Below are 20884 nucleotides of genomic sequence, written 5' to 3' on the forward strand. Positions count from 1 at the left end.
TTTGCATGAATCATGTGGCTGCTCTTCTGCACCAGCACGGGAAGGCACCCGGGCACCATCTATTCTTACCGGCACAGGCACATGCAAAAATGAGGCTTTGTCTCTTTACAGCAGAAAAGGTCAGGCCCATGGCAGTGCATTTGTTTGTATACATGATTAGACATCTCAAATAATCACAACAACTGTCATCATCATGTAGGATCCTCTTTTTTTTTTTTTAATTTTATTTTGGCTTGGCCCTTTTTAAGTTCCTTAAAGAATTTAACCTTGCTTGAGTGTCTTCATATCTTCAGTTACAGGCAACTTGCAAAAAGCACGAGCCGAACAGCCATGAACTCCCCTGATATTTTTCCTACTTAAAGTAGAAACTGCATCTCCCATTAAAATAAATGTCCCTCGTAATCCGTTCCTCTGACATCACTGGGACCTGCTGGCTGCCACACTTGGCGCAGCTGCTCTCCCTGCTGTGCCAGCGCTGGTCACCAGCAGCTCCAGCTGCCAGAAGCCGTCAAGTAAGTGAGAACACAGAGAAAAGGAGCAGTGTGAGCTCATGCTTCTGGTTGCACAACAGCCTCCTGGTGTACAGTTATCAAAGGAGGGCCAGAGGTCTGCCAGAGATAAAAGGAGGTCCACAGCCGGGAGTAAATGGTTAAAAAACAGCACACAAATAACATTTTTTAAAATAACATATGTGATCTAGAGCCTCGTAGAGCAGAACAGGAAGGACATGTTGCCAGTTCCTTTCTAGAATGAAATACGAATAAAGGATATGGTCCTGTAAATGGTTGTATTAGGTAGCAAGCGTGGCAGCAGCTTGGTTTTCTAAGCCTCTGGCAATGTTCATACTAGAGAAAACAGAAAAGGGTGTGTTCTTGTCTGCAAAACCAAACAGAAGTAAAGCCTTATGAGTTGACAGATGCTTACGTATGCTTCTGCTGGTGCTCCTCTCAGAAAAGATAATCTAATTTCCTGGTTGACAATTAAATTTTACTTCCAGTGAAGATGAGTGGTGCTCTTAATTCCTCAAGTCCTGACGTTGCAAACCACTTTGAAGTCAGTGGATGTCAGCATAGTCTTTCCTTTGCCGAGTAGGTGATGCTGGCTGACCAGTGGTCTGAATGCAGAGTATTGCATCCTTTAGTTGATTAAAGTATTTATTTTCTTTCCTGTAAATTGCACAAGTATATTTTATGATTCATAATTGCACAGATGGAAAAGGCTAATCTGTTTAACCACTGAGTGATCTCTTTGTATTAGGGGATCAGAAAAGTTCATAACCTCTTTACATAAGAATGGATTGTTAAATAGTATTTTACTATATAAAAATCAATATTTGTTTAGTCTTTATTCCACACAAGTAGCAGGATTCTCAGGACTGATATAATCACAGCTTTTATTCACCTTCATTAATTTTACATGCTTTGTTTTCCCAACAGAACAGCTGGGATATTGTATAAGCAATTCATATCAACACTGGGTGCAATCTAAATATAACCTGCCACTGAGCTATGGCAGACATAAAAAAAAAATATTATCCAGAAGGGCCAAAAAAGAAGGAGGCTGTAAAGGCTATACCTGTATGGCTGGGAGTGGACAGGTTTAGCCCTGCTGTGGCCACACTCGGAAAGGGCTGGAGGTGAGCCAGCTGTGCTCTGGAAGCTACAGAGCTGAGTTAGCACAGGATGTCCTGTGGGTTGATGAGAAATTTTAGTGCCGGCACAGCGCCACGCTAATATGACTACATATTTTCCCAGCCAGTACTTTTATCACATCTAGCTTGCCAGAAAGCCAGTGAGAGTTGGTAGCTTTAGGAAAACAGGCCAGCAGACGAGACCACTTTTCCAGCACAGCCTTTTCCCCAGCCAGAGCAGGACGGTACCTCACCACTGCAGGCTACCTATGAGTTAAAAAGCCTGTAGCATGTGGAACATGGAGGGAGAGGGACAGTAGAACTGCCTCCAGGCCTCCTACATAAAGGCAGATGTTGCTATGACTGCAGGAGACATGAAGGAATAATGGCATTTATTTGAACCCTGGGAGCTGCCTATCAGTCGGTGGTTCCATTTGGAAAAACGAGACTGGGGTGCTGATAGTGTGCTACTCCAACTCTCCCCAAGGCTTTCCAGAGGGATGGAGAGTGAAACTGCTAAAACACCTCGTGCTGTCTAAGGAAAGATCTGTAGAAATGCGGTTATAGCAACAGTGGTGTCTATGGGGTAGGATCTACTGGAGGGAGTCCTGGGCAGAGCTGTGGCAGATGACCTGTTGGTACAGGGATCAGTGGCCCCTGTAGATAGGTTGGAGGGTCCCTGGTTAGAGACTCAGATCAGGTCTTATCCCTTCAGCTGCCTGCTCGCAGAAAAATGAACAAGAGTGTACTGAGAACACAGAATTTAAGAAAAATGAACAAACGAAACCACAACCAAGCTGTATTATTATAAATGGAACCTGTAAAACAATATATAGACCATCTAAAGAAGAACAACTATTTCGAGGAACATATCTTGAAGAATTTATTTCTGCTTCCAGCAGGAAGTAGGAGTTTCTCTTGTTACCGTGCCCTTATTTCTGCTTTTCTTAAATTGCCCAGAGAGCTGAGTGGAAGAGCAAGAAATCGCTACAGAAACAATCACTAAGGAGTAAACAGAATGAAATGGGCAGGAAGACTACTGACAGACTTCATTTCTCCTTGCTTGCAGACTTGATCACTGGAAAGTAGTTACATGAGAAGGGAGTAGTGAGGCATATTTTAGTAGAAACCAAATACCAGAACAGTTACAAATACTAGGGTAAAACAGAAAGCAGACCATAACAGAGAGCTGACACTAAAGCAATTGCCTTGCAAGTCATGCACAAGAAGATGAAGTACAAAGGTATTTGAGCTGACAGGAGTAAGGAGGCAGCAGATTAGTCCCATCTACTCCAATGGTTTCATTCTTCTCAGCTGAATTAATTCTGAGTTACCAGGTTAGGACTTGAGATGGTATGAACAAAAGGATTGGGCTGCTTTAGCTTTATAGCATTACAAACTATGCTTAAATAAAGAAGCTTAGGTTTGGGGTTTTGTTTATTTAATGAAACAAAACCCACTTCCCAAGTAAAACAGAGAAAAATGTAATATTAACACTGCTTTATTCTTATATTGACCATACGATATTCTTTCATTCTAGGAATGCAAACTGCTTTCTTGGCAGCAGTAGCAACGCTAACCGTCATAAAAGTCTTGAGAAAAGACATTAGCAACAATTTCCAAAATGGAATAGAAGTGACCTATATCTGTTCCTATTTCACTTCAGTAGAAAGGGAGACCCCATATATAAAAGAAAAACTTGAAAATTTTCCCATATGTCTGAAGAATGGAACGTGCTCTGTATTTCAAAATGACCAGTAAGGTCAGAGAAATGGGAGGCAGGGTATAAACGCAGCTGAATGCTTTCCCTTGGATAATTTGCAGGAGGGAACTGAAAGGTTATATTTAAACAAGATGCAAAAAAAAAATATTACCGGTATTTCAAGAATGGCTTTCATACAAACTTTTCTTTCCTAATCATCTCGCCTTCAGGATATTCCAACATTAATGGTACTTGGAGAAGGCCGTTGTCAACTGAGTGGCTAGAAAGGTCATTTACTTGTTCTTCTGGCTTGGTTTTGCACACAAATAGAGGCTATTTTTATTTGGTATACAAACATACTAAGCAGCTTTCATTTTGCTTTAGAAAGAATTGTGCAGAGAAAAGTTCCCATTTTACAATGGATTTTGACATTTCAGAATCTGGTGTCGTTCTGAATTGGAGGTGTGGAGGACACTGCCAAAAGTCTTCCCCCTCATAGCACAGAGTGAAGTCCAAGGAGAGCCAGGAGTGTAGCAGGCCTCGAAAGTGCCTTTCAGCTATTCCTTCCTACAGATGTGCTCTGGCTAAATTCAAAGTGAGGACCTGCAAAGCAGGATAAAAGGACATGCAGGGCTGTCCTCTCCCACAGGAGGCACCTTACGGTGTCCTGTGCCTCACCACCTTTTGCTTTTCTGTGTCACTGTCCTTCCCTGTTTCTAAGAACCTCCGGCAGCAACAGCTTTGGGTTTCTTGGCAGCTGCATCTCCCTGTGGGGCTTCTGCTCAAACTGCAAACCAGGAGCTTCCCCAGGGCAGCCCGCAGCTGTGGCAGCTTCTGCCCTCCCCTGCCAGGGCGACTGGCAGCCGGTGCTGCCAGCTGCCAGCTGAGCCAGCAGTGAGAGCTGAGCAGATCATCAGCACAGCCGCTGACCTTCTCGGGCCTTTTGGCAAATGAAATTTATGTATAAGATCAGCAAGACCTTAAGAATATTTATGGTATTATGTTGGTCCTTCGACAAAGAAGGAAAAAGAACAAGAAAATAAGGATGACAGCAGCCCTTCTTTCAATAGTAACATATGTAAAGCTTGACTTTAATTTGACATTGAAACACACCCAAATGCAACTGGAAGACCAGAAACTACAAAATACATCCTCCTTGTTGTTAATTATACGCATCCATATAATTTGTAGTTGTCCTCATAAGACAGTTTCTAGGTTCAGAAATCTTTAAATGATGCCTCCCTCATCTAGGTCAAACTATGTTATCCTGACACACAGACATTTGTGCAATCTGCCACTTCTAGGTTCAGAGCAGTTTAAATTTTATAAAGCAATAGTTCCTGGCTGTTTCCCAAGAGAAGTGAACTGTTCCTCCTTCAGGACTCTAAAATAATACATCGAGCAAGAACACTTAGTGATCATTAAGGGGAGAGTATCTGATGGCTTGTCACTGTGTCCTTTTTGCATCACAGCTGTCCCCTGGGCTACGTGAACTTTGAAGTCAAAAGACATATCTGGTTATTTTTGTCATTGAGTTTAACAGGGAGCACCTCCATATGCATCCCAAACGTATTTTCCCTTACAACTCTGAGCCAGAGTGTCTGCTTAGAATTAATATGCCACTCACAGCCTAAGTAACCAGTTTTACAATTAGAGACATTATCTTATCATAGATAAAATAATTTAGCCATCCTTAGGTGAAAGAAGGAATTGAGGCATCATCAAAAGTGAGAAAGAAAGAAATGAGCAGACTGTATATCAGATAATATGCACTCATATCCAGTTCTGCAGGAGGTAAGCAATCAGAGCAGTATGTTGCACACTCTGCAGTTACTTATTAACAGTACGGCCATTATGCAAATTAAGCTTCTCTAGTCAAATGCTGGAGATGTGCAGGAAAGAGAAATAGCCATCCAATTTTGAGTTAATAAATGTATAGCTGCAGCGATGAGGAACGACGCATACCGGAATGCAGACAAAGATGCACACACAGGCAGAGATCTCGTTCAGGAAAGGACGCAGAGCCGAGCAGAGCAGAGAGCTGAGCCAGGCTGAGGCCCTGTTTATTAGCCATTGACAATTTATAGGATTTACAGATACGGCCCTGGACTAAGATGTTACATAAGATGTTTTTCCAATAATTGTTATTAAAAACACACCACACTCGTGTTATGTTTGTTTCAGTTACATTCCCACTCATTCACAAACCAGGCCCAAGGACATCCACACATCCCATGCACTTGGGGACGGTCATCCAGCCCGAGATACTGTTCTCACGAGTCTGGGCTATCACTCTTTACAATTATGAGAAATGTACTTCAACACAATCTGTCCAAGGCCCTTTATATTTTGCTGTGATCTAATTATGTTAGTACTATTTCTTTCACCGTCCAGATGGTCATGTTAGTATTGATCTTCCTTTATCATTCAGGTAGCTGGAACCGCACATCTTGCTTTCTGACATATAGCTTCTTAAAGCTCTGGCAGATAAGAAAATTTAATTTCTGTGTTCTTAATTGTTTCAAACAGAAAGTACATTCAAATTAGTAACTGGGTGTTAACTCAGAAGCCCAAATGCTTCCTATGAGCTAAGAACATGATGGTATTTAGCAATAGTTCTCTTTTCATTTTTATCTTTGCCCAGCTGAAACCGAAAAGATACATATGCCAAATAAGAGACATATCTTAATAAATAAATATTATTTATTTATTATTTAAATACTGGCTATTTAGATTCCTGCCTATGAAAACTAAGATGTATCTTTGTATAGAGGCGACCCTGTTTTTCTTGTGGTTCAGGTGCTACAACTCTGACCTATGGTATAAGGTGACCTCTCCCATGTTTTCCAACCACTTGCCACTCCTTGTCCTACCTCAGAAGCATCACCTCCTCTGCCCAGTGCTAGTTAGCTAACAGCTTTTTACCACATGTATCCTCACAGGGGTCCGCTTGTGAAACCTCGGTCATTAAACTACTGTGCAAAGTGATAGTGAGGGGATCTGCCTGAGTCCTGTACCACTGGCAGGCCCTGAGTCCCCCCAGGCTCCTGCAAGCACCGTGAAGCTGCTGCTTCGCAGAGAAGTGAAGTGCCACTTGCCTTCACCAAACCAGCTCATCCTTCACATCTACAGGAGGTGGGCACGAGCTGTAACGCAGTCACCAACAACTCCCTTAGCCAAGGCAGATTTTTAGGGCATTTTCCTCTGCAAAGAATAACAAAGCACTACATTGCAGAGAGGCAAATAAGATAATTTCGAAGAGCAATTGGTTTTGAATACAGCAGCTAACATATGAAACATAAAAAAAAAAGTGACATGAAATGCAAAACAGGTCTTTTCCACATGGGGTGTTATTATTGATTAATACGGACTGAGGGTGGCTATCATGTATGATCCTCTCTCCTGTTCCTCGTGAGCTACTCCCTTCCACTCTTCTTGGCCTTTTGAGGAAGGAGAGCCCTCTTATTGCCTCCCAGCATTGATTTAGCTGTAATCATGCTAGTATGGGAGGCTCTTGACCGGCTGAGGTGAGTGAGCTTGTCATCTGAGATCACTGCTGAGTCTGACTGAGTAGAGGGGTTTGGAGAAAAGTCAGAATACAGATAATTTCCTACATATTAAGATAATTGAGAATTATAGTTACTAAAAGGAGAAGAAAACAATGTAGTGGAAGTAAAAGTAATTGCACATGTGAAAGCAGAAGATGTTTAAGTGATGTAAAAACCTGACTGACTCATCATTCCGCTATTTCACCAGTAACTCTCTTAGAACTGCACAGGGCCCCTGTCACCACAGCAGTTCAGTGCAACTTTGCAAAAATAATGGGAGAGGTAACTCACACTCCCTTCATTCATTTATGCAGAAACACAGGATTTTCCAGGCAAGACAACTCAGTGGTTTGTTGACTTCCAGTGCCTAAGCTCCAGAAGCGACTTGTGGTAGAGCATTTCCCACCTCTGTCCTGACCCCCAGTTTACCCGTATGGACCGTTCTGTTGTTCTTTTCATAGCAAACAAGGGAATCTCTTCAAAGCGCCCCAGAATGCAGAGCCTGACCACTAACAATACGACAGTGCTGGTGACAGTCAAAGCAGGTTTCAGTGACACCTCTTGATGAGTATGTGTGGGTCCTCTGCCTTTAACCATGCCATGGGATGTGCACCGTCAAGCCAGCTGTGGGATTCCTGTGGGATTTCAGGCTGGAGCTGAACGCTGCTGGCCTCCTGGCTCCCACTGAAGGAACGTGCTGAACTTCCAGTGGGATTCATCGGGGGGAAATGTCTGTCTGTCGAGCAGGTGAATGAGCCTCATCAGACTGAAACTCTTACGATATAAAACAAAAAGATGGGCTGGGATTTCTGAATATCATTAAAACTGATGGGAAAAAAAAATAATCTAGACGCAGGAATGGTTTTAAAATCTAAAATGTTGTTTACAGGCCAAACTCCCGGGAGCTCTCGGAAGACCGAGGAGTCCCAGGTCTCATCTCCAATGTCAGCAGCCTGTCTCACGACCCCCAAGGCACAGGTTGGGCAAAGCTCAGCGCAAGAAGCCAGAAGGGACATCAGTGCCGGGGGAAGGGCGGGTTGCTGCACCCCTCCCTGGAGTTCCGCTCCCAGAGCCACCAGGCAGCCCGGGAGGCCCCTTGGGGAGGCGGGAGTCCCCGCTTTGGGTAACAGCGCCGGCCGCCGCCGCTTCTCCTCAGCGGCGAGAGCGCGCGGACGACCGCTCACCGCCCCGCCCCGCCCCGCCCCGCCCCGCCCCGCCCCGCCCCGCCGGCCGTTGCTCTCAGCACCCGGGACAGCAGCGCGAGCCCACGCCCCGCCCTCCCCTTCCCCGCTCGCCGTGGTTGCCACGGTGACGGTGACGCCGCGGCCATGTCGGACCTGAGCTCTGAGGAGGCCGAGGAGGCCGAGGCCGATTTGGGGGTCCGGCGGGGCGGTCGCGGTGCCGCTGGCGGCTCAGCAGCGCGGGGTAGAGGCGGCCCTGCCCCGCCTCCCGGCCGCTGCTGCTGGCGGGGCCCGGCCCCGCTGGGGAGGAGCGGGGCGGGAAGCGGCCCAGGGCCACGGGCGCCCCGGGCAGGGGGTGGGGGAGCGCCAGCGGTGAAGGAGCAGTGAACGTTACCGGTCACGGGGTCTGAAATACCGTATACCGGCCGTGACGAGCCTGGGAGAGCTGCCGAGGCGCTTCTTCCCTGGGAGCAGGGGTTTCGGACGTGGGGCAGTACCATTTTCGCTGGGACCTGCCTGACTTTCTCCACTGGATGAAAACAAGTCAGCCATACTTTCCAGTAGCGTTTCAGGAAGGGAAGGAAAGCCTCTGAGTGCCAGGGTCTGACGAAAGTGTCTGCATAAGCAGTGCATCTGTTGGCCAGCTGCTCCTGCAGCCTCGGATTCAAGCTGAGCTGGAGGAGCTTTGAGCAAAAGACCTGTTTTCCTCTGTCTAGTTAGGTTAAATTTAGTCAGGTCTAGCCCTCTTGTTTAACTTTTTGTCACATTTGTTCAGGAATATGATGGTGAACGCAATGCAGAAGGTGAGCGACATGGCCGTGGGAAGGCTCGTCTACCCAATGGTGATACATACGATGGAGAATATGAACGCGGTTTCAGAAATGGACAGGTAAGACAGTGACAGAAGACAGTGGTTGTGTGTATGTCTCAACAGTTCTGTTTGGGCACTGTATTGAAACAAGAGTGAGAACTGACGAGTATTTTGCCTATACCAAATATCTTTCAGGGGACCTACAGATTTAAAAATGGTGCTCGCTACATTGGACAGTATCTTCAAAACAAAAAGCATGGCCAGGGTATTTTTTTTTATCCAGATGGATCAAAATATGAAGGTAAAATAGTGAACACACTTGCAAGGATTTCTGTAACTGACAGGACACCTTCTTGCTCTCCCCTCCCCTGGAATGCAAGGAGTTAGGTGAATAGGAGGAAGTATTATTTTAGGAAGATAAATTTGCTACAAAATGTTTGCCTTTAATTTATTTTTTTTTTTAACTACTACTATAAGCACTGAGGAGTGTGTTTTATTTTATCTATGGGTATTTATTGATTTTTCTGAGAAGTGTGGTTTTTAGTAGTGGTTTATTCTTGCCATCTTGGTAGAAAAGAGTATAATTACTTATTTCTGAGTGATGATTAGAACTACAGACTGTATTCAGTATAAAGTGGTTTAGAACTTTATTAAGTCCATCCTTAAAAAATAGCCTACTGATTAGAACACTTACTCAGGGGCTGGCATACATCTGAAGTTTGAAGAAGCTGAAGCTTGCATTGTTTCCCTTGTCCTGGAGAGTACCCAAAGCATTCTGAATATCAGTTAACCTTCAAGGGACAACATTTCCCCCCCTCCTTTCCAAGCTGGGCAAGAAAGAACATTGACATTGTGAGAGCTAGAAGCAGAGGGCAAAAAGAGCAGCCGAGTTCTTGCCTTACAGGACTGTATCCACCTGTGATTGCTTTTTTTGTTTGGTTGGTTGGTTGGTTGGGGTTTTTTTAAAGATTGAACAGAAGATTAATTAAGACACACAATCTAGCATCTTTTTGAGTATATATGTCCCGTGACTGTCAGGACAATTTTAGCAAATGAGTCAAATTGTAGCAGTCCCCCTTTTCATTTGAGTGGAAGTGTCACATTATCTAATGAAACTGTAATACTTATTACCAAATTTAAAGATAGGAGCAGGATGTTACAGGGCTTCTTCTGTTCATCATAAGATAATGGAGTAGACTGTGATGGACAAAATGTGTTTGGAGTGAAAGGGGGATCAGGCAGCTGCCAAAATATTTGTGGAGTGGCACAGACAGAAGAAAAAAAGAGCAAGGGCTTAGTTTAAGGAACAGTAAGGAATCATAATGATGTCATAGCTTTCTTTTCCTTCTCTAATAATTTGCGTATGATAACTTCACAAACTGACCACCATATCAGACTATGAAATATGCCACATCTCACTCTGGTTTTGTTGTGTTCTCATTAAAGGAGACTGGGTGAATGACCAGAGACATGGCTATGGACAGTATACGTATCCGAATGGAGACACCTATACTGGAGAATGGCGTGACCACAATAGGTTTGTTTCATTCTTGCAGTGATGTTTCAAGTCACCCAATGGCATTAAAATGCAAAGGTTATTTTCAGAGCGTGGCTGATTGCAGCCAATCAAGTGCTACTGGATGACTTTGGCATTTTACTCCAACTTGAGTCACTTCAGCTACTTGAATAATACAGTTTAAATACCTTAACAACATCCTAAATTCTTAATATTCAGTAATATAAACCAAAATTATTATTTTCTCCTTAGGCATGGGCAAGGTACATATGTCTATAAAGACACAAGATCTAAGTATGTTGGTGGTTGGGTAAAAGGAAACCAGGAAGGAGCAGCTGAACTTATCCACCTAAACCATAGATTTAAGGGCAGGTACTTGAATGGAAATGTAAGTGTTCTGCAAAACTCTCTATTACTCTGAACAGCTAGCATAGAATTGCCTTTATATGATCTTTTTCCACTCAAAATAAGAAGCTAGGCTCCTCATCTTTTCTAGTATTTCTTGTACCATAAGTGTAACATATGACACTGAATTAATCTGTAGGACAGAATGCCAAGTTTCTCTGCAACTTTGCTTTCAAACTATATTGTTATTAGCTATTTTAGGTATTTTGTAGTAAAGCATATTTTACATTTACATGCTTAGAATGTACTAACTTTATAGTTCTGCTGAATTTTTTGTTATCTTTGTGCAGCCTGTAGGTCATGGCAAATATGTCTTTGATATTGGATGTGAACAGCATGGTGAATACATACAAGCGGAGCAGGTAAATGAAATAATGCAGATTATACTTAATATCAGAGAACTCAGTAAATCAAATCTATTGTTGAGTAATCTATAAAATGTCTTACAGATACTGATGTTAAAGTCAATCTAACGAGTGGTTTAGAAGAATCAGGTTGTTTAGAAGAATCAGGACCTTTCACAACATTTGAGGTTTCAAACCACAGAAGAATGTAGATGTATTTGTCTGTACACTTAGCCTGTATTTCACTTCATTCTGAACACCAGAAAACAATTCAAAATATTTCTTCTTATATTTTGAATTGCTTGATGCTATGGATACAAATGGTAACTTTCAGCAGATTTATGTTTTGGAAATACGTCCCATTGTTGTCCTGGTCCTCATAGGAGCTTATTATCCACAGCTCCTAATAATTGTAGGGAACAGCTGGGACTGGTGCCTATATTTCCTTCTCCTTCATGCAGGAATGTTTTGAAATATTATTGATTAATATGCTGCAAAATATAACTTAACATTAATGGTTTGATTTCAAGAAAATATGCTGCATTTTAGGGTAGAGCTTGCTACCTCTGTTGACAGATAGATTAGTTCCCATTACATACTCTTTGAAAATTCACCAATGCAGCAAGTGTTTCTTAAGACAAAGACGAAATAGTAATAATAATAAATCCTATCATTAGTGCCAGAGATTTGCAAAACATGGAGACTGTTTTGCTTTTTTGGCTTAACACAAGAGATCCTCACATTAAGTATTAGATTCATATGAGTATCCAAAGTAATGTGTATCTAGTATCCTCAGTTCATTTGGGAATTGTTGGATGTGCTGATTTTAGAATATTAGGCCATTGATGTGGAAGTTTAAACATGAATTTAAGAACCCATGGTTAAGCACGCAGCTTCTGAAAATCATTACTTGCAGGAACAATAATTTATTTTCATGTGAATGCTGTAATGACTGTGTAAATCAAGGGGCAGTGCTGTCACTAAAGTAAGATTATATTTTGCCTGTTTTCTTCAGTTGAAGTAATTGCAGAACAAGGCTCATTTAAAGAAAATGTAAACAAATTAGTTTGCAGTGGAGGTAATTATTCCATTACTAAGATTCCTTCACATTTGGATAAAATAAAGCATAATTTTTTAGATTAAAAAAGTTTTCTTCAAATTTCAAACCCATAAGATTTGTGCAGTACCTCACTGTCTCCTAGATCCATTCCATAGTCTTCCCTAAGCAAAAAAAGAGGCAGAAAGTGATGTTTGACCACTCTGTTCCTGTGTGAGATAGACAGTGTAGCATCTACCATAGAGAGAATCAGGTGTTATTTGCTGCTGTTATACTGTAGACAGGCATACAAGAGGAGACATAGTTGATAGGCCCCTCAAAGCCGTTCTGTTTTAGGAAAAGACAAAATTTTACCTTAAAGAAAGCAAGCTGGCAAGCACTGATCATTGGTAGTAGTCATCTGATATAATCAAGGTTCAAACCGCAGTTCTCTTCCAAGATTTTGCAGCTGCTGAAGTTCCTTCACCACTAAAACTTTAAAAGGCCATGTGATTGCTGTTTTGAGCCCAGATAAAGAGTTTTCAGCACACAGAACCATTATCTTAGTTATTCCCTTAATACCTGTAAGATGAGATGCTGGATTTCATGACTTGTTTATAGGATAAAGGAGAGGATGAAGAAGAGATAGAACCCTCGTTACTTGCTGCACCAAAATGGAAAGCATCAGAAATTGCCAAATTAACACTCTGGACTCCCCATGGGGAAAACCCACCTTCTCCCAGAGAAGCCTCCCTAGTGGCAGCAGCAGCAGCAGTAACTGAAGAGGAGAATATAATACCAACAATTTCAGGTTTGTTCTGCTGGACACCTAGAAACTCCATGCTTTGACTATCCCCTGAAACAGTATTTTTCAGGTTTAATATCAAGTGGTGTGAGAGGGTTTTTTTGTTTTGGTTTTGGTTTTGGTTTCTTTTCCTCCTATAATTTTTACCACATATTGAATGTTGGGAACCGCCAAGCTGGTTCATAATCTGTACAAAATATGTATATGTCTGTTTTATCTTACATAGTGTAGTTAGGTACAACTGTCTTGGGAAGCCTATGAATCATTTTAGTTTCTATAATGGACTGTTGTACAAACTTGATTTTAAATAGTTACAGAAGATTTTGTGGGATTTTTCACATCAATAGAGACTGCAGACTTCATTAAGAGTTATTTGCTACTGCATGAAAGAGATGGCTGAGTGCAAATTTGTAAAAATTACTTTGGTATTTCTAATTTCTCTTATTTCAGTTGCTGATGAGGCTGCTGAGGGTAGGGATGATGAGCTTTCTCTTCATGAGGCATCCAGTGAAGTTCTTAGCCCAGCAAGGGATGCAGAAGAGGAAGATGAGGGAAACAGAGAGGAAGAACAAAACAAAGATCAGGAGGATCAAGGTGAGGAATGGGGCATGCATGCTCATTCTCTCACTCTTCAATTAGCAACCAGGGTCTGAAGTGATGTATGTCAATAGCTGAAGTCATGCTGCTGCTGAGAGGTCCATTATCAAGCCAAAGAGACCATGGGAATCTCTACCTTTTATAAGGGGGGCAGTCCTCTATAGATGTAAACTGGTTTTGAGTAGTCAAGTTCATATGTCATAACAGTACAAATTAGAAGTGACACCTTTGTGCAGCATTATCTATGCATGTTCAATTGACAGCAACTGTAGGGCTGAATTTGTAAGTGATTGTGTTTGCACACTTTTTTCTGTACAAAAATGAGAGAGAAAATTTCAGACCCTGGGAAATGCAAGGGGTTTTGAGCACTGCACTTTTCTCTCATGACTGGAACTGCGTATTCTTATTCTCTCAACTGAAGTTAAAAAGCAGGCAAAACAAATCTGAAGAAACAAATTTTATGTATTGTTATCCATTATGGTTTGAACAGTCTCTGGTTGATTTATTTCTCTTACGAAACAAAGAAACCTGGAATTCAGATGCTCAGGTTTTCTTCCTGGCAGTTCAGAAGCCTCTTTTGAATACAAAATTACTAAGCAGCAACAAAAGGATGCATCTATGTTTGCTCATATTTAGCCTATAGGTCTCCACCAAATTGTGTTGTTTGTGTTTATTGTGTTAACATTTACAAGATTACATATCTGATGGATGAAAACATAAGATAAATTTATCCATTTGTAATCAGTCCATTTTACAATAAATCAAAACAAAGCACTATCCATAGAGATCAGAAAGACTCTTCAACCCTGTGAGAATGTCTGGAGTACACTAAACATTTAGGTGAGCTCTTGGTATTTTCATAGTTAATTTGCTCTCATTTTTAACTCATCACCTCTGAAGGTGCAGTCCTGCTTCAGGGCAGACTAGCCAGCTAGCTGGTGTGTGGGACTGGTATCTTACAGGATCCTTGGGATTGGATCAGATCCAGCAGAAATCTAAGCGGTTTCCTGCATAGCTCTGCTGCAGATTTGGCAGTTTCATTGAACTTGGTTTGCCTCAAAGTCTCTTGGACTCAAATAACTATTTTTAACTGAACTTTGTTCTAACAAATTTTTGGCCTGCCACAATGAAGCAGTCCTGGTATTCCTTTTAAAAATTATTATTATTATTATTTAAAGAAAAAAAAAAAGAGCGAGTGGACCCAAGCACCTGTCAGAGACAGCATAGATGCAGATTCCAATGCATGAAAACATAGGAATGTGATAGATCTTCTCACAGTTCCTTCCAGCTCTTTATTTCTAGTATAAAAGAGTTGAATTTCATACATTTTGCAGCATAGGTCTACATCCATACTTAATTAGGCAACATATTGTTCCTCTTGTCTTTATGTTTAGCAAGATTAAGTCATAGTAAGATGAAATGAAGAAAATATGCATAATGTGAAAAGCAGATGTAACAAAATTTTGTTTCTTGCAGCCTTGTATTCTCTCCCATTACCATCATTTTTTCCAGACAGGAATGCCATCCTTCTTGCTCCATGTTTTTTGTGATACTTGTCTAAACAGGAGACGTTCTTTGGCTGTTTCAGAGTTACGCATGGGCCAGCTGGCAGTCAATATATGTGTGTACTGAGTCTGTCTGGCAGCTGACAAACAGTATGTAACAATTAAATTCAAGTATTGGCAATGAAAGGTAATGGGAAAGATGACTGAAGTAGACAGCATAGTTCTAGAATTATATTTTAGGTTACTAGGATTATTTTCTACTATTTTATAATGTATCTCTGTGACCTGTTTTCCCTTCACCTCCACAGCAACTACTAGTTTAGAGGACCTAGGAGGATGAATCAAAGGAAGCAGACTAATTGGATACATCTAAAGAGCCAAGAAAAGGAAATTTCAGAGTGAATCATTTACTAGAGTAAACCTGCAATATTTTTATTCACAGAAGGCTGAGTTAAGATACTTTAAATAAACACTTCCATCACTGTTCCGTCTGGAATAAATATCTCTGAAACTTATACGATCCCAGAGTGTGCAGTCTCACAGTAAGTCTCTTTATTCCATCTAGCAGGTAGTCAGTTGTCAAAATCAGTATGGAGTTACCCTGGATTCATGAAGTTGTCTCCTCACAAGTTTGCAGAAACAAACTCAATCTTCTCCCACTACTGGTAGTTCTTCTCTTCTTTAAATCCTTCCTCTGGGCACAGAGATCTGGGGATCTAGCTTGTAAAGGCAAAGGCAGCATTGGGCTTCCCAGCTTCATCAATATCCCCTGTCACGAAACCACTAATTACAGACCTACGTTTTCCTTGTTTATTCTTTTTATTCGTGTAGCTGCAGAAACTCTTCTTGTTGCCCTAAATCTCTCCTTGTCAGTTTGAACTCAAACTGAATTTTGCTTTCCTAACACTGGTGTAGTGTTTTTAAATTCTCCCTTTGTAGTCTGCTTTTGCTTCCATTTTCATAGAAGCATAGAATCTTTTAAGTTAGAAAGGACCTTTAAGACCATAGAGTCCAACTGTTAACCTAACAATGCCAAGTTCGTTGCTAAACCATGTCCCTAAGTGTGACATCTACGTGTCTTTTGAACACCTCCAGGGATGGTGACACAACCACTTCCCTGGGTAGCCTGTTCCAAAGCCTGACAACCCTTTCCGTGAACAAATTTTTCCTAATACCCAATCTAAATCTCCCCTGGTACAACTTGAGGCCATTTCCTCTCATCCTATCACTACCTACTTGGGAGAACAGACAAATGAGAGAGTGATAAGGTCTCCCCTCAGCCTCCTTTTCTCCAGGCTAAACAGCCCCAGTTCCCTCAGCCGCTCCTCAGACTTGCGCTCCAGACCCCTCACCAGCTTCATTGCCTCCTCTGAACTCTCTCCAGCACCTCAATGTCTTTCCTGTAGGGAGGGGCCCAAAACCGAACACAGTTTTTAAGTTGTGACCTCACCAGTGCCGAGTACAAGGGGATGATCACTTCCCTAGTTCTGCTGGCCACACTATTTCTGATACAATATTCAGAATATTTGTATATTACTACTTATTCAGTGTATTCTGTATATCACCACTTTTTTTGTGTGTGTTTCAGCTTAGTCCCAATTTTTTGTTTGTTTGTTTATTTGTTTGTTTTTAACTTGTAGCCTTTCTCAAGCTGTTTAAAGGAGACTGTCAACTGATCAGGGTGAGGAAGTGGGTCTGTAACAAATTCCCAACACTATGCCACACTTTATACCCTTGCTGATCCACCAGCTCTTAAGCAGCATATTGCCCGTAGCACAGAAGAACTCCAAGCAGCATTCAAGCTGCTTCTTCAGGGCAGGCAAACAAACTCTTCCTTTCATTTTCCCTTTCTATCTTTACCAATGATCCCTTCATTAATTGGAGAGCTCCAGATGTGTGAGCTGTCCTGCCATGTGTCAGATTTTCCAAGAATGTCACTCACAGTTCTGCATCTACACACAGAGCAGTTTCTAGTTCCTCTTTTTTCTTTCCTAGGCTGGATCCATTTCTACATGTATAGTTAAGGCAGGGCCCCTTTTGACTTGTTTTATCTTGCCCAAGAGATATCTTGCTCCTATCACCCTGCCCCATTTATTTACCACCTCTGAACTCCATTCCTTCACTTAGTGTACACAATTACCATCCTTCAAGGTATCAAGTTGAAGTCTCTCATCACCAGATTTACAAACCTGTTGACAAAGATATCCTTGCTCCACTTTATTAGATTGCCTTGTTCCTCCAAGAGGGACCCACGGTGATGAAAACTAAAGCACTACCTATGGCAACAGCCGTGTGACTAGTCGTTACCTCCCAGGATTGTGTCCATTCCAGCTGACCTCTTCTCATGGAGGTTTAATGGGACATCCTCTGGGTTTCCCTGCCCTATGCCACCCAGAATCCTACAGTTACTCTTGTTTTGCCTCAGGTGTCTCTCAGCAGCATCACTGATGGTCACATTGATGAGCAATGAGGGGTAACAGTCAGGGGACTGGATGAGCCTTGGCCATCTCTCTACAACACCTGGTCTTTGGGCATCTACCAAACAGCAAACATCCCATGACAGCATATCTGGTCAGCAGTTAGGTTTCTTTATTCCCTACAGAAGGAGATCTCCAGCTGCTACCATTTGCTGCTGTTGCTCAAGATGGGCACAGCTGGCTCTGAAGCCTCCCTTAGCAGCATCTGTTTTCCTCCCATGGCTATTAGGGCTCAATACCAACTCTGTATTCAGGTCTGAGCAGGGAGGAGGAACATTTCTCCTGCTGTCAGAAGTCATGAACTTCAGCAACCTGCCTCAGGGGAGTCCCTGTACACTGCTCCATCCGGCACAGCCCCCAGACATCCCTCCACCTCAGGCTCTCACCTCTGTGGAGACCCTCCTGATATCCCATTTACACTCCTTAATAGCGAGCAGCCTGCACACCTTCCTCTGCAGGCCCTTGGTTACACAGCACCTGGACCACCACACACCTCCCACAGGGGAGAACCCCATCACCCACAGCCCCAGTGAGACACCTGGACACAACTTCCCCCCGCTCAAGCCCTGTCTAGGCTGTCATCACTGACATGCCAAGGGTACTTTCTTTGCTGATGCTGGAGATCAGACTCAGTAACTTATCCACACTGGTGTTGCACAGCCCCATACTGTTTGCAGGAGGGTTTCTGCTTTTCCCCAGCACCCACACAAGCTACCGAAATCTCTGCTTGCTCTATTCCCATCTCCCAGCTGAATAAGCATCCCTAAACAGTAGACAAAAACCAGTCCAGCACCCACTTATCAGCAAGCAGCTAGCTACTGAACATGCAGCTCCTTTTAAATCGAGAACCTGTCAATCAGAGAACAGCCAACAGGAGACAGAAGCTGCAGAAGTCCCCTAGAAGCCTACAGAATCAAATGACGTTATACAAATAGTAAGTTAAAAGTAGAGAGGAAGGCAGAGCTGCACAAGGTATTTTGCAAACACTAAATGACATGGACAGAACTTTTCTCCTCTTATGCAGGTGAATGGAGCTGCTCTGAAACATTTTTTTCCTGATAATACGTAAGCAATACCTTAATTATTAACATATGTATCTGTCTGACTTTCATTGACTCTCTTGTACAGTGAGAACATTGGTATGAATGTTGATGGGCCTGGAGCCTGAGGTAGAGAGTTGCCAGCCAGTAGCAGTTTGCTTTTGAAGTAAAATAACTGGTTTTGGCCCAGCTGGGATAAGAGATATTGTACTGATATTGCTGAAACAAGACCTGCATTTTTTTTTCTTCACCTCAGAGCAGGGAATCTATACTAAAAATTTTATTTAGGGGAAAAAGGGAAAACATTTTAGCAAGTTCCTTTTCTCAACAACTCACAATTTCAGCAAAGGTGTGCCCAGAAGTTTAGTGATAAAAATGGATTAACAGAAAGTAGAGATAAGGAAACAAGACATATAACAGAATTTATTACTTCTTCTTGCAATTTGTCTCCTACCAGAAATGTCACAGTGAGAAAATTCCCATGCAATCTTTCCCCTCCTATCTTACATGTAATACTGTTTGCTATTTCTTGTTGCACTGAATTTGAGTTCAGTGAGTATTTTTAAAGGTGGTTATCTTTTCCTTTTTTTGCTTTCTTTGGCAAAGAGAAGTGCTGCATTGCCATTATTACTGTCACTAGATGAAAGCAAACTTGGCTTGCTAATGTTGATGTTTTTGTCTATTTATAAAAAGCTAAAAATCATTAGTTTGTTTGCTAGTTTTAGTACATTCTATTGTAAATTTGAGAAATATCCACACAGCATATTTCCCAACTAATTTCTGTTTTAAAGTAATCTTCAGTTCAAGCTGAGTTCATTCTTGGCTGATTTATGAAACTACCTTCTCCCCTGCAGCAGCCAGCACGGTACCATTTATTAGTACATGAGTGACCTCCAGTGGGTATATTTGCAAAAAGTCCATCCTGTCTAGAATACAACCAAGAGCAGCTAAGAACATGTGGAAGACTTTAATGTGCTAAAAAGTGCTCCCAAGAAGATGGCTTGCTCCTTTTGGAAACCACTGGTGCTTTTGTCAGAGGAGACATTTCATTTCACTGTATTTTTCAGAAATACCTTAAGGATAATTTGGAAACTAGTTAATAGTGGTTCCTTCACCCCCATCTTGGAGAGAGAAGAACCCTTGACAAAACTTGTTGCATGAAGGTATGCTAAACCTCTCTCATCTTTCTGCCTCTTCACTTCTTGGTAATGAAGAAAGACCATTTTAGATAGTATTATAGCAGCCATTTTTCAGACATCTTCCTAAATAAAGTAAGAAACACAATGTGCCGGATGCAAGGATATAATGTTGAACTTAAGACCTTGAAGCTTTCCCTCCACCTTTTCATCCTTAGGTTATAACTCTGTTGTCCAAAGTGTACTCCAAAGTTGGTACAAATACTGTTTAAAAATATTGGACCATTTAAACTTATGCATCTGATATTGATGCAGGTGCCCAGCTTTTTGCCTTTAAATCGTAGAATCATAGAATCATAGAATCATAGACTCATAGAATCACAGAATGGTTTGGGTTGGAAGGGACCTTTAAAGATCCTCTAGTCTACCTCCCCTGCCATGAGCAGGGCCATCTTTCAGTAGATTAGGTTGGTCACAGCCTCATCCAACCTGACCTTGGTATATTGAAGACATATAAGACACTATGAGTTCGAAATTAAGAGTCAGATAATTCTCTCCTACATATAAAGCTGTGTATGAAAAATGGTGCTGAGAGTATCTGCGCTCCACATGTCTTAGAAAAACATCAGGAGACCCTGTCATGTTTAACTTGCAGAGCTTCTTTCCCAGAGATGGAACTTTTTCCACAATTGACAAGGAAGCTGGTCACAAGAGTTCATTGCAGCTAAAGGAGACATCTGTGGTTCTTCTCACACCAAGAAGGTCTTGTGATGCACTTGTTTCCACCTGAAAATGCAAATGTTTTAAGCACCTTTGGAGAGAAGTTCATTTTACAGTCACAGAAGATAAGGGAACCAAGACCAGTTTGAGCTGTTGCATAAAGCAAGCATTACCCTCTTTCATCAACTTCATGCTAAGGAAATTTATGCCATTTTCCAGAGCATGTGTATGTTAGCAGCATCTCTATTTGCTTTCCTCCCCAACCTAGCAGTATCTGCATGCCAAAATGCTACAGATCTAGGCCCTGGTTTTCCAAACACTTGATTACAGAAATAGTTCCATTAAGGAGGCACTTTCAGGTGGATAGGGTTAAATTCTTCTAACAATATGGTTTTGTTTTTATTCCTTGCACCCATAGAGGTAGGAGACGT

General features: G+C 42.0%; 1 protein-coding gene across 1 annotated transcript; it reads left to right on the plus strand.

Moving 5' to 3' along the window:
* Nucleotides 1-8194: 8194 nt before the first annotated feature.
* Nucleotides 8195-15544, plus strand: RSPH1 (radial spoke head component 1). Its single transcript, XM_065643967.1, has 9 exons — nucleotides 8195-8259; nucleotides 8837-8950; nucleotides 9068-9173; nucleotides 10319-10409; nucleotides 10641-10776; nucleotides 11084-11155; nucleotides 12795-12984; nucleotides 13429-13572; nucleotides 15389-15544. Exons 1-9 carry the CDS (start codon nucleotides 8209-8211, stop codon nucleotides 15418-15420), a joined length of 936 nt encoding a protein of 311 aa, XP_065500039.1. The 5' UTR covers nucleotides 8195-8208; the 3' UTR covers nucleotides 15421-15544.
* Nucleotides 15545-20884: the final 5340 nt, after the last annotated feature.

This window comes from Caloenas nicobarica, chromosome 1 (genome assembly GCF_036013445.1).
Source record: "Caloenas nicobarica isolate bCalNic1 chromosome 1, bCalNic1.hap1, whole genome shotgun sequence".
NCBI classification, from domain to species: domain Eukaryota; kingdom Metazoa; phylum Chordata; class Aves; order Columbiformes; family Columbidae; genus Caloenas; species Caloenas nicobarica.

Excerpts from the sequence above, each read along its gene's own strand:
- RSPH1 (XM_065643967.1), top strand. The coding sequence starts at position 8,209 with ATGTCGGACCTGAGCTCTGAGGAGGCCGAGGAGGCCGAGGCCGATTTG. Across the intron at positions 8,951-9,067 it reads GCGGTTTCAGAAATGGACAG|GGGACCTACAGATTTAAAAA; the intron begins GTAAGACAGTGA and ends AATATCTTTCAG. Across the intron at positions 9,174-10,318 it reads AGATGGATCAAAATATGAAG|GAGACTGGGTGAATGACCAG; the intron begins GTAAAATAGTGA and ends TTCTCATTAAAG.